An 11,841-nucleotide genomic window follows, 5' to 3' on the forward strand; every position below is an offset into this window, starting at 1 on the left:
CCTTGTCAAAAAGCCCATCAAGCAAGAACGCCGGAGCCCCAGGCCCCCTCTGAAATTCCCAAGAAGGAAGCACCCCAAGAAGGAAGGCACGCAGGACGCTGCTCTGGAGCCATCGGGTTTCGGGTCTGCTCACCAAGCTCCAGGAGCCCCTTAACAGGAGCAAGAGGAGAAGAAGAGGCACCCAGCCTGGGGTTCCCCCCGGAAAAGGCCATGCTGTGACCCAGGCTTGGTCCTGGCCCTGACCATGGGAAGCCTGCCCCACAGGCCCTCACCCAGGCAGACCCGAGGCCCATGCACCGCTAGAGGCCTGGAGGGGGGTTCCACCCCACCCTCACCTGGGTCCCCTGGGGTCAGGGTGAGCTGGGACAGAGGGACCACCGGCTGCTATGGGGGAGGGAGAGGGCACGACTTTCCTGGTGGAACGGGCTCCTGCTGTGCTCTGAGCCCTGGGTCACTGTCCACACTCTGGGGAGGGAGGGAGGAGCCTGGAGCCCCAAGGGCGCGGCTGGCAATAAAGGCAGATGCTCAAGTTGATGCCACCCCACGCACATGAGGCTGGGATCAGGGGTGGCACTGACCCGGCTGGGGAGCCCACTCCCGAGGTACAACCCAGGGATGTGCACAGCCACATTCCAAAGACGCACGGGATGAGATCAGCCCGGGTGACCCTGGGACTTTGCCCTCCTCGGCAGGAGCTGGTCCTATGCACCCTGTGTGCCTGTCCATCTGGAAGGCCCAGCATGAGAGGCCCAGCCATCCTCCTCACTGTGGCTCTGGCCACGCTCCTGGCTCCCGGGGCCGGGGCACCGGTACAAAGTCAGGGCTCCCGGAACAAGCTGCTTCTGGTGTCCTTCGACGGCTTCCGCTGGAACTATGACCAGGACGTGGACACCCCCAACCTGGATGCCATGGCCCGAGACGGGGTGAAGGCACGCTACATGACCCCCGCCTTTGTCACCATGACCAGCCCCTGCCACTTCACCCTGGTCACCGGTGAGTACCGCCCCAGGATGGGGCCTGGGGGTGGGAGGGCCTGAGAAACCAGGTGGCATAGAGCCCTGTCGTGCAGGATAAAGGGGAGAGGTCCTCATTCCATGCACAGGACACAGCCAAGGGGACCATTAGGAATCCTCACCGTTGGTAGCAACAGATCCGGGACAAAGAAAAATGACCAGGGGGGTCCTTAAAGCCGTGGCCGCAGCCAGGGCAGCAACCCCAGAAGGCTTCAGGAGGAGGGTAGCGTGGAGGGCTCCCTGATGACTCCCACGGCTCCCCTCCCCTGCCTGCCCCTCCAGCTGGCTGTGTCAGCCTCTCCCTCTCCCTTCCATCTTTTCCATTTCCCACCCAACACCTCCCTGACAGATCTGCCCAGGCTGTAGACAATACACACATAGGTTTTTTAAAAGCCAAATATGGGGCCAGACGCAGTGGCCCACGCCTGTAATTCCAGCACTGAGAGGCTGAGGCAGGCAGATCACTGGAGGTTGGGAGTTCGAGACCAGCCTGGCCAACATGGCGAAACCCCATCTCTACTAAAAATACAAACATTAGCCGGGCATGGTGGCGCATGCCTGTAATCCCAGCTACTCAGGAGGCTGAGGCAGGAGAATTGCATGAACCCAGGAGGTGGAGGTTGCAGTGAGGTGAGATCGCACCAGTGAACTCCAGCCTGGGTGACAAAGCAAGACTGCATCTCAAAAAAAAAAAAAAAAAAGGAGGCTGAGGCAGGAGGATTGCTGGAGTCCAGGAGGCAGAGGTTGCAGTGAGCTGCAGAGGTTGCAGTAAGCTGCGATCACGCCACATCACTCCAGCCTAGGCAACAGAGCACAACCCTGTGTCAAAAAAATAAACAATATTAAAATAATAAAGAGCCAAGTACCGCCAAAAAGGTGTTAGAGAGTTGAAAAGCAAACACCCCTGGCCCTCCCTAAGGGCTTGCCCACCTCCCAAACCTGGGTCATCCTCCAAAGACCCTGCGTGGGTGTCCCAGAGCCCCTGCAACAAAGAACTGCAGACTGGCTTAAACCCACAAAAATGGATCCGCACGCTTCTGGAGGCCAGAAGGCCAAAACCAGGGCGTTGCAGGGCTGCACCCGCCCCGAAGGTTCTAGCAGAAGAGGCTCCCTCCTCACCTCTTCTGGCTCCCGGGGCCTCCGCAATCCTTGGCATTCCTGGGCTGGTGGCAGCATCACTCCAACCTCTCCCTACGCCTTCCCAGGGTCTCTCCCCGTGTGTGTCTGTATTCAAACTTTCCTCTTCTCACAAGGACACCAGTCGCTGAATTTAGCGTCCACACTTCTCCAGTATACATCCCCTTACCCTAGCTAATCACACTGCAAAGACCCTATTTCCAAATAAGGACACACGCTAAGGTTCCAAGTGAGCATGAACGTGGTGGGACACCGTTCACCCCAACACAAGCAGCTGATCCCCACACCAGCCTTTCTGCAACCTCGGCCCCTTCTAACCACAAACGGAGGTGTGCAGTTCTCCCGTCCGTGCGCCACCTGGTTTCTCTGTATCGCGGATGAGGACGGAGGGACCTTCTCCACTTCATCTCTCCGTTTGCACCTTTTGGGCTTAGTACCATGTGCACGTGCTTCCTGTACAAAAATAAATTCAAAAAATCTCCTGGAGCTCCATGTGGTTCACTGAAATTCCTGCCCGGGATCTCATCTGATGGCTGGGCTGTCATTTATTTAATAAGTGCCTTCCTGATGGCCATGGGGGTCACCCGCAATCTTTTGCTAAAGCAAACAAGTCTGCCACCAGGATCCCCGCACATGTATTCGTGCCTATGTGCCCGTCCAGCTGCAGGACAAACTGAAAGTGGAAGTGCAATTGGTACAATAGCTCAAAGAACACATGTCTATTTGTCTCGGACATGACCTCGAACCTTGGCTCCCACGGGGCAGCGCAGAAAGAAGTCTGCTCCTCCCAGCCCTGCCCCAGGCCCACTCCCCACCCAGCACACAGGGAAACCGAGGCTGCTTTGACTTCGCCTCTTCCAGCCCTGGGTCCGGCCTTCGCTGTGACCCCAGTCCATCCTGCCACCCTCTGCACCTCTTCCTCCCTCAGGCAAATATATCGAGAACCACGGGGTGGTTCACAACATGTACTATAACACCACCAGCAAGGTGAAGCTGCCCTACCATGCCACGCTGGGCATCCAGAGGTGGTGGGACAATGGCAGCGTGCCCATCTGGATCACGGCCCAGAGGCAGGTAATGTCACCCCCACCCACACTGACATTGCAGAGCATGGGGGCACCTAGGCCCAGGCGAGGCTTGGAACCATGTGAGATCCACCGCAGGTCCCTTCCCCACTCCAGGGTCTCGGGGCTCCTGGCCTACCCTAGCACAGAAGAGTGTGAAGTAGGGCCCCAGAATGGGCAGGTGGTGGGTGCTGGTGAGGACTAACCAGTGAGCTATGTCCGGCTCGGCCCATGGACACAGCCCTGCCCAGTCCTCCCTGGGGGGCCCTGGGAGCAAGAGGGATTGCTCTGTCCCCCTAGTCAGAGGGAGAACTGCACCCTTGGGCCCTGCAGCATTGGGGGTGAGGGTCAGGCTGGGAAGATCATTGTGACTCAACAAGAAAGCATTTAACAATTACACGACTTTCTCCCTTTCCCACATTCCTGTCAGAGCTGAACAGCTAAATTCTAAGGGGCCAAAGATAAAATGAGAGGTGGGTTACAGTATTGACCCAGGACCACCTCCCACCCAGTCTGCAATGCTCTGGGGGCTTCCTGGCCCAGAGGCGAGGCTTCCAGTAAACAAAGTCAGTGGAGGTTTCCAAGATGAGGCTGGAATAAACGTCAGAGCCCATGCCCACCCCAGAGCCAAGGTATCCACTCAAGCCGGAGTTCCCTCGCTCCAGAAGGATCCATAGACATACTCAGGGCTCCTTCCACAGGCTTGCAAGCAGGAAGCCAAGGTAGAGACCCTGGCATCTCAAGGCGCTTGATCCAATGAAAGAATATCCTGGGGGAGTGGATGGGCAGGTGGGGTGGACAGAGGGCTGGGGGGACAGACAAATTCTAAATAAAGCAGCAGTCGAATTAGGGGCAGACAGGCGGCCAGGCAGAAGGCTGGAGGGGCAGGTGGACGGGACACAGGTGGACAGACAGAGAGACTCATGCCCGGACCAGAGCCCAGCAGGGCAGGCCAGACTTCAGTTCAGAAGGAGATGCTTTCTGGGCAGTGTGGCCTCGAGGCAGGCATCATAGCCCAGTGATGAGGCAGACACTGCGTATCTAGGAACATTTTTACCCTGATGTCTCGTTTAGTGCTCAAGTCCAGTGGGCACCTGTCACTTCCTCTATAAAATCAGGTTTTACCCCCCATAGAGCATGAGATCAGGGATGTTTTAGAAACTGAAGGCCCCGTAGCTGCAGCGAGGAGCAGGGATGGGTGGGTGGAACAGAGAAGGAGGCAGGTGGGGGACAAATGTGTTCACAGGCATGGGATGAGGGGCGCCCACTGAGGAGTCCTGTCCTTCACGCTGCCTTGTCTGGCAGGGTCTGAGGGCTGGCTCCTTCTTCTACCCGGGCGGGAACGTCACCTACCAAGGGGTGGCTGTGACGCGGAGCCGGAAGGAAGGCATCGCGCACAACTACAAAAATGAGACGGAGTGGAGAGCGAACATCGACACGGTGATGGCGTGGTTCACGGAGGAGGACCTGGATCTGGTCACACTCTACTTCGGGGAGCCAGACTCCACGGGCCACAAGTACGGCCCCGAGTCCCCGGAGAGGAGGGAGATGGTGCGGCAGGTGGATCGGACCGTGGGCTACCTGCGGGAGAGCATTGCTCGCAACCACCTCACAGACCACCTCAACCTGATCATCACATCTGACCACGGCATGACGACCGTGGACAAGCAGGCTGGCGACCTGGTCGAATTCCACAAGTTCCCCAACTTCACCTTCCAGGACATCAAGTTTGAGCTCCTGGACTACGGACCAAACGGGATGCTGCTCCCTAAAGAAGGGAGGCTGGAGAAGGTGTACAATGCGCTCAAGGATGCCCACCCCAAGCTCCACGTCTACAAGAAGGAGGAGTTCCCCGAGGCCTTCCATTACGCCAGCAACCCCAGAGTCACACCCCTGCTGATGTACAGCGACCTTGGCTACGTCATCCACGGGGTGAGTCGCCTGCTGGAGGCACCACCTCTGGGGGCTCCCTCCCCGGGCTCTGGGTCTCCTTTTTTGTTTGTTTTTTGTTTTGTTTTGTTTTGTTTTGAGATAGAGTCTTGCTCTGTTGCCCAGGCTGGAGTGCAATGGCAGGATCTCAGCTCACTGCAGCCTTAAACTCCCAGGCTCAAGGGATCCTTCCACCTCAGCCTCCTGAGTAGCTGAGACCACAGGTGCATGCCACCATGCCTGGCTAATCTTTGTGTGCGTTTTGTTTTGTTTGGTTTCATTTGAGACAGAGTTTCACTCTTGTCATCCAGGCTGGAGTGCAGTGGTACAACCTCAGCTCACTGCAACCTCCACCTCCCGGGTTCAAGCGATTCTCCTGCCTCAGCCCCGAGTAGCTGGGATTACAGACGCCTGCCACCATGCCTAATTTTTTGTGTTTTTAGTAGAGACAGGGTTTCACCATGTTGGCCAGGCTGGTCTCAAACTCCTGGCCTCAGGTGATCCACCCACCTCGGCCTTCCAAAGTTCTGGGATTACAGGTGTGAGCCACCACACCTGGCTGATTTTTGTATTTTTTGTAGAGACAGGGTTTTGCATATTGCCCAGGCTGGTCTCAAACTCCTGAGCTGAAGGGATCCTCCTGCCTTGGCCTCCCAAAGTGCTGAAATTACAGGGGTGAGCCACTGCGTCTGGCCTCTCCTTCCATCTCTATAGAGGCACTCCCTATTTCTAGCTGGCCCCCAGTCTGAGGAGCATCAGCACTGAAGGGACACACCCTTCACGATGCAGTAGTGTGTGTGTGCACATCTGTGTGTGCACATCTGTGTGTGCCCCCCACATTCAGGCACCAGGCAGTGGGAGTGTGTGTGCACAACTGTACCCGTCACGTCCGAGCACTGTGTGATAGGCGTGTGTGTGTGCCCTACGTGTCCAGGGTAAAGTGTAGGAGTCCAGCCCCAAGGGTGACAGGGAGGAGGCAGGAAAGAGGCAGGAGCCCGACCTCCCCTCAGCAGAGAGCACAGTTGTGCTGAGCCAGAAGCAAAGCACAGATTAGGGAGCAGACATCCCCGGAAAGGAAGTGACCGATGGGAGCCAGCGTTCACCACCACCCAGGAGGCAGGGCCCGCAGCCTGGAGCTGCTCGCTCCACTCCCATTTACTCAGGGTCTGGTCTCCGTTCATTTAACTGGACCTTCCCTGAACTTCACTCTGTAGGATGACTGATCTCCAGACGCTGAGAATTCAGGGAAACTGAGTCTTGGAACCCCTCCAGCCCCCATATTGGTGCTCCTTCCTAAGGGGAAGGGGGCGTTCGTAGGGTGGATAGGGTAGGTGGAGAGGGTCTCTTGCTCCCAGCAAGGACCCAGGACCCTTTACCACTCCCCGGCAGAGAGTTAACGTCCAGTTCAACAATGGGGAGCACGGCTTTGACAACAAAGACATGGACATGAAGACCATCTTCCGTGCTGTGGGCCCCAGCTTCAAGGCGGGCCTGGAGGTGGAGCCCTTTGAGAGCGTCCACGTGTACGAGCTCATGTGCCGGCTGCTGGGCATCGTGCCCGAGGCCAACGATGGGGACCCGGCTACCCTGCTGCCTATGCTGCACACAGGTGAGGGCAGGGTGCCCCAAATCCCGGCCTGCTCGGTGTGCACAGGTGTGCACACGTGGGTGCCTGCGTGCCTGTGACCAGGATACGCCTCAAACCCTGAGTGGGGCTGCCTCCCCTGGCTTTGGGGAACACCAGAATCCCTCACATTCCCACAACACGTGACCTCTCAGGAGCACCTCATGCATCTCGGGCAGCACAAGAGGGCGAGCGGGAGGAGTGGGCAGCCTTGCTCAAGAAGGGGACGGAGGTGGCCTTCAAAGCAAGGGTGGCCCAGGCGGGCCTGCTGTGCAGAGCCCACCTCCTGGCTGCTGGATCCCCACTCCCCACTCCCCACCACGGCAACCTGAGGGCCTCCTTTCTAGAATCTTCCTGTATCAGCCTCCCACGCGCACACACCTCCCCACCTGAACCTGACCCATCCGGGGGACAAAAGTCACCTGGAAACTGACAAGGTGGCGACCCTGGTGGGGGCCTGGCTGGAGAGGGCTGGGCCCTCCTGAGCAGGGCTATGAAGTGCCATGGTGGACAAGGGCCATGGGACCAAGGCGGCGGTGAAAGAGGAAGTGGGGGGCTCGTGGGGACCACCAGAGGACCCTGAGTCTACTGTGGGGGAGCTGGGGTGAGGAGCCATCCCTCTCTCCCTCACGGGTCCTCTGGCTTTCCTTAGAGTCTGCTCTTCCGCCTGACGGAAGGCCTGCTCTCCCGCTCAACGGAAGGTCTGCTGTCCTGCCCAGCAGCTGGGCCCTCGTTGTGATGGGACTGCTGGGGACCATGATTCTTCTGTCTGAGGTCGCATAACACCCCATGGCTCAAGGTCAGAGACCCAGAAAGCAGAGGCGGGAGGGTGGCCCCACGCTCCCTGGCCCTCCACCCTGATGTCCGGCTACAGTCCTAGGCAGCCAGAACTGAGCTGCCAGGCCCCACCCAGTGGGTGACTCCCACTAACCCGGCTGCCACAGAGAGGCGACCGATCACCCCTGAGATCCCGCGGCTGACCCTTCCAGCCTCTCTGCTCTGGGCTTGGAGGAGGTCTTTCCAGAGCAGACCACCCGGACCAGTGGCCAGAATTCCCACCCTCCCCCAAAAGCCAGAACTCCCTCAGCCTCTGGCCAGAGCTGCTGCCTCCCCTCCTTCTTGCCATCTCTGGGCTCCACTCTGGGGATAGCTCGGAAACCGTCGTGTGGGGTGCGTTTGGGAGGATAGCTCTGGGGCTGTGTTCCTGGAACTCTCCGGGAGCCTCCTAGGACACGCATGGGGTGTGTTTGGGAGGACAGCTCCAGGGCTATATTCCTGGAACTCTCTGGAAGCTGGCCTCCGAGGACATGCATGGGGTGCGTTTGGGAGGAGAGCTCCGGGGCTGTGTTCCTGGAACTCCCCGGGAGCCTCTGAGGACAGTGCTCCCTTGTCTGTCTGTGCAGCCACAGCCTCCTAGACCAAGCAGAAGAAAGTCATTCATTCATCCCAAAAATATGTAACGGGAGCCAGCTCCATGCCAGGCTCTGGTGGGCTCAGGATACAAAACAGTCGAACAAGACAGTCCAGGCCCTGGAGTCTGGAACCTGTCATTTAAAGGCACAAGAAAGCAGAGGATACAAAAGCCAATGAATCCATGGGCAGAGTGCTCAGATGCTGGTGATGGCGGAGAAGAGACAGCCACAGGCAGCGGCGAGGCAGGCACTACCTTTTCATTTGCCCAGCGTGGAATGGCCTCTCTGAGAAGGTGGATTTAGGGAGAGATCAGAATGACAAGAAGCCAGACATGCCAGGCTCTGGGAAAGAGATTCCAGGCAGGGGAAAGAGCCAGGGACAGGCCCCACGGTGGGACAGGTTCGGCGTGTTTTGGATGAGACAGAAGGCCAGTGTGCTTGCAGGCTGGCACAGAACGAGGCTCTAACAGGAGCTGACCACAGCCCCAAGGCAGGAGGTTGCTGGATACACAGCGGGGAGCCCCAAGCTGAGGTCACACAGGGTCTGAGGTTGACGATTAAACGAGTGGGTCTCACTGCTGGGCCAGGGACAGAAACGGGAGCAGGAAGTGGCCAGTTTGGAGGTTGCTGCAGGGCCCAGCAGGACATTCCAGTGGCAAGGGTAGAGAAGCTGCAATGTGCACAGATTCCAAATACCTTTAAGAGGCACGACATTCGAGGTTTGTGGACAGATTATGCAGGAGGGTGAAGAAAGTAGAAAAATGAAGGATGGGTCCAATGCTTGGGTCTTGAGCCACTTGCTGACATGCTAAAATGTTGGGGACAGGAGTCGGGGAGGCTGAGACTTGCTTCGGCCGTGATCAGTCTCAATGCTGGTGACGCGGCCATGTGCAGCTGTCCTGGGCACAGGTTGTGCAGATGAGTCCATACCCAGGGATGCAGTTTAGTCTGGCAATTTAAATTTGAGACTTGTCAACACAAGCTATGGGACTCAATGAAAGCCCCCAGCCAGAAGGAGTGGACTGAGAAGAGATGGTGACCACACCACTCACTGAGAAGGCGGGGCTGGTGAGACAGAAAACGCCAAGAGCTTTTCATGAATCAAGAGGGGAATGAGACTGGGCAAAATGGTTTCCACCTGGAATCCCAGTACTTCCAGAGGCCGAGGCAGGAGGATCGCTTGAGCCCAGGAGTTCAAGACCAGCCTGGGCAATATAGTTAGACCCTGTCTCTGTAGGAATTTTTTTTTTAATTAGCTAGGCATGGTGCTGCATGCCTATAATCCCAGCTACTCGGGGGGAGACTGAGGTGGGAGGATCGCTGGAGCCTGGGAGGTGGAGGCTGCAGTGAGCCTTGTTCTTGCCACTGCACTCCAGTATGGGCAAGAGTGAGACCCTGTCTCTACAAAAATAAATAAATGAAAGAGAAAGGAGCAGGTTTAGGGTTTAGAGAAGTAGGAATGTGGAGATGTATGTGGTGGAGAGGACCATGCATGCCAAATGTCACATCCGGAAGGGGAACAAAGGACCCTTCAGCCCAAACCCCTCCTGCAGATGAAGATGCCGGAGCCCAGAGGCGTTAGCTGACTGGTCCAAGGGTGCCAAAGAGTGGCCGGTGGTGTGTCAATGCCAGTTTTAAGGTCCTGGTCCCGAGTACTTTCAGCCACAACGCCTGCCTCTCTGTGCTCAGGGGCTTGGGTCCTTGAAGCGAGTCTTCCAGCACTAGGCAGGGACATGATAAGGTTTCCATGGCGCCAGAGTCCACAACCATTTGTTCTCCACATTAACCAAGAGAGGGACTCAGAAAACGTCATTATTCAGACTCACACACAAGGAAATTGAAGCACGGAAAATCGAAGACCACGTGACTCTGCACATTCTCACAGGGCTTTTCCCCAGAGGGGCAGTCACAGCGGCATCCCAGCAAACCGGCTCTCCAGATACCCCTCAAAAAGCCCTGATGTTGGCCCTTACCCATTTCTGTGGCATCAGTACTCCCACCGTGGCCCATTTTGAGCTACCAAAGTGAGGTCACTGAACACAAAGTAGGGAAGACGCCTGCAGAATCATCTTTCGCAAGCAGCATCTGCTGGGCTGTGCAGGTGGCTAAGAGCTGGGGGGTCCGAAGTTTTCATCACAGCCTGGTAAATTCCATTTGGAACTAGGCTGTTTTCTGTGGCCAGCTTCTTTTCTTTTACACAGATTCTCACTGTGTGGCCCAGGATGGGGTACAGTGATGCAATCACGGCTCACTGCAGCCTCGACCTCCTGGGCTCAAGCAATCCTCCCACCTCGACCTCCTGGGCTCAGCCTCCTGAGTAGCTGAGACTACAGGTGTACACCACCATGCCCAATTAATTTTTAAATTTTTAATTCTTTTTTAAAAAAGCAAGCTATGTTGCCCAGGCTGGTCTCGAACTCCTGGCCTCAAGCGATCCTCCAGCCTTGGCCTCCCAAAGAGCTGGGATTACAGGCATGAGCCACTGGGCCCAGTTCCTGGGCCCCTTTCTTTTCTTTAAAGGTGATGTTGAAAGTACATGTGGCCAGTTAAGGGCACATTGTGGAACGGACGCAGTCCTTGCCCTGACTTTACAGAGTCCTCCTTCTCCAGCCAGAAGCAGACAGAAGACTAGGGGAAGCTCTTCCGCCTCCTGGGATCCGCACACTGCCAGCCAGGCCTGGGACAGTGCTCACCCCTCGCCTCCCAGCCCTGGGAGAAGGGTCTGAAGCCTCACATCGTCACGCCACCCCCATGTCCACACCTGCCGCGCACCTGTGCCCTCCCAGGAATCCCCACACAGGCCCTTCTCCGCGCAGTCTGGCAGCGCTGCCCGCTTCCACTGCCTGCCGCCCCACCGCCCCCACCCGCCCCCCAGCCTGTTTCCCACGATCCCTCCCTCCCAGTCCAATCGCACCTCTGCTTCACCTGTCCCATCAGACCTGCCCTCAGCCTGCCCCATCCTCTCCTCCCAGGCCAACTCGTGCTGTTTGCTGTTCCAGGAAGCCTCCGGGAGCTGCCCGTAGGCCCCGGGCCGGCTGTCTCGCTGTGATGCTCTGCTGGTGGCCGACGGACCCTGCCTCCCCAGCTTATCCCAGGCCAGAGGCTGCATGCCACTGTCCCCGGCAGCACCAGCCCCTGCTTGGCTGTTATGGTGCTGGTAATAAGCCCCGCAGCCCAGGTCCAGGGCCTCCGGCGCGCAGGTCCCATAACCGGCCCCCGGCCCGTGCCCCTCCCACTCGGGCCCCTCCTCCTGCAAACCCCGCTCCCGAAGCGGTGCTGCCGTCTGCGGCCACGCGGGGGCACGCGGGAGCTCTGCGGGCGCGGGGATCTGCAGACCCGGCCTTGTTCACCTGGGAAGGGCCCGCCCCGGCACAAAGCACCCGTGGGAATAAAGGCCAAGCCGCGACAGTCAGCACAGGGGAGCCTCTTCCCTAAAGCCTGCTGGTTTCCCGACGGTCCCACCATTGGCCCCAGCGCGGGATAAATCTCTAACTCCTTGCCAGGCTTCACAAGCCCCAGGGACCCCTCCATTCTCGTTAGGGGTGGGCCCTGGTTGGACGGCTGCCCAGTCCTGGAAAAGGGGTGAGTTTCCTAAAAGGAAGGGGGGAAGGCATGAGGAGGCTTTTTTGAACGACAAGGGAAGCAGCATCTGTAAGCCACAG

General features: G+C 57.9%; 1 protein-coding gene across 1 annotated transcript; it reads left to right on the forward strand.

The window, feature by feature from the left end:
* Positions 1-519: 519 nt before the first annotated feature.
* Positions 520-11,594, forward strand: ENPP7 (ectonucleotide pyrophosphatase/phosphodiesterase 7). Its single transcript, XM_025363095.1, has 6 exons — positions 520-993; positions 3,079-3,224; positions 4,520-5,146; positions 6,533-6,752; positions 7,420-7,566; positions 11,179-11,594. The coding sequence occupies exons 1-5, from the start codon at positions 522-524 to the stop codon at positions 7,548-7,550; spliced, it is 1,596 nt and encodes a 531-aa protein (XP_025218880.1). The 5' UTR covers positions 520-521; the 3' UTR covers positions 7,551-7,566; positions 11,179-11,594.
* Positions 11,595-11,841: the final 247 nt, after the last annotated feature.

The sequence above is a fragment of the Theropithecus gelada genome, chromosome 16 (assembly GCF_003255815.1).
Source record: "Theropithecus gelada isolate Dixy chromosome 16, Tgel_1.0, whole genome shotgun sequence".
Taxonomy (NCBI): domain Eukaryota; kingdom Metazoa; phylum Chordata; class Mammalia; order Primates; family Cercopithecidae; genus Theropithecus; species Theropithecus gelada.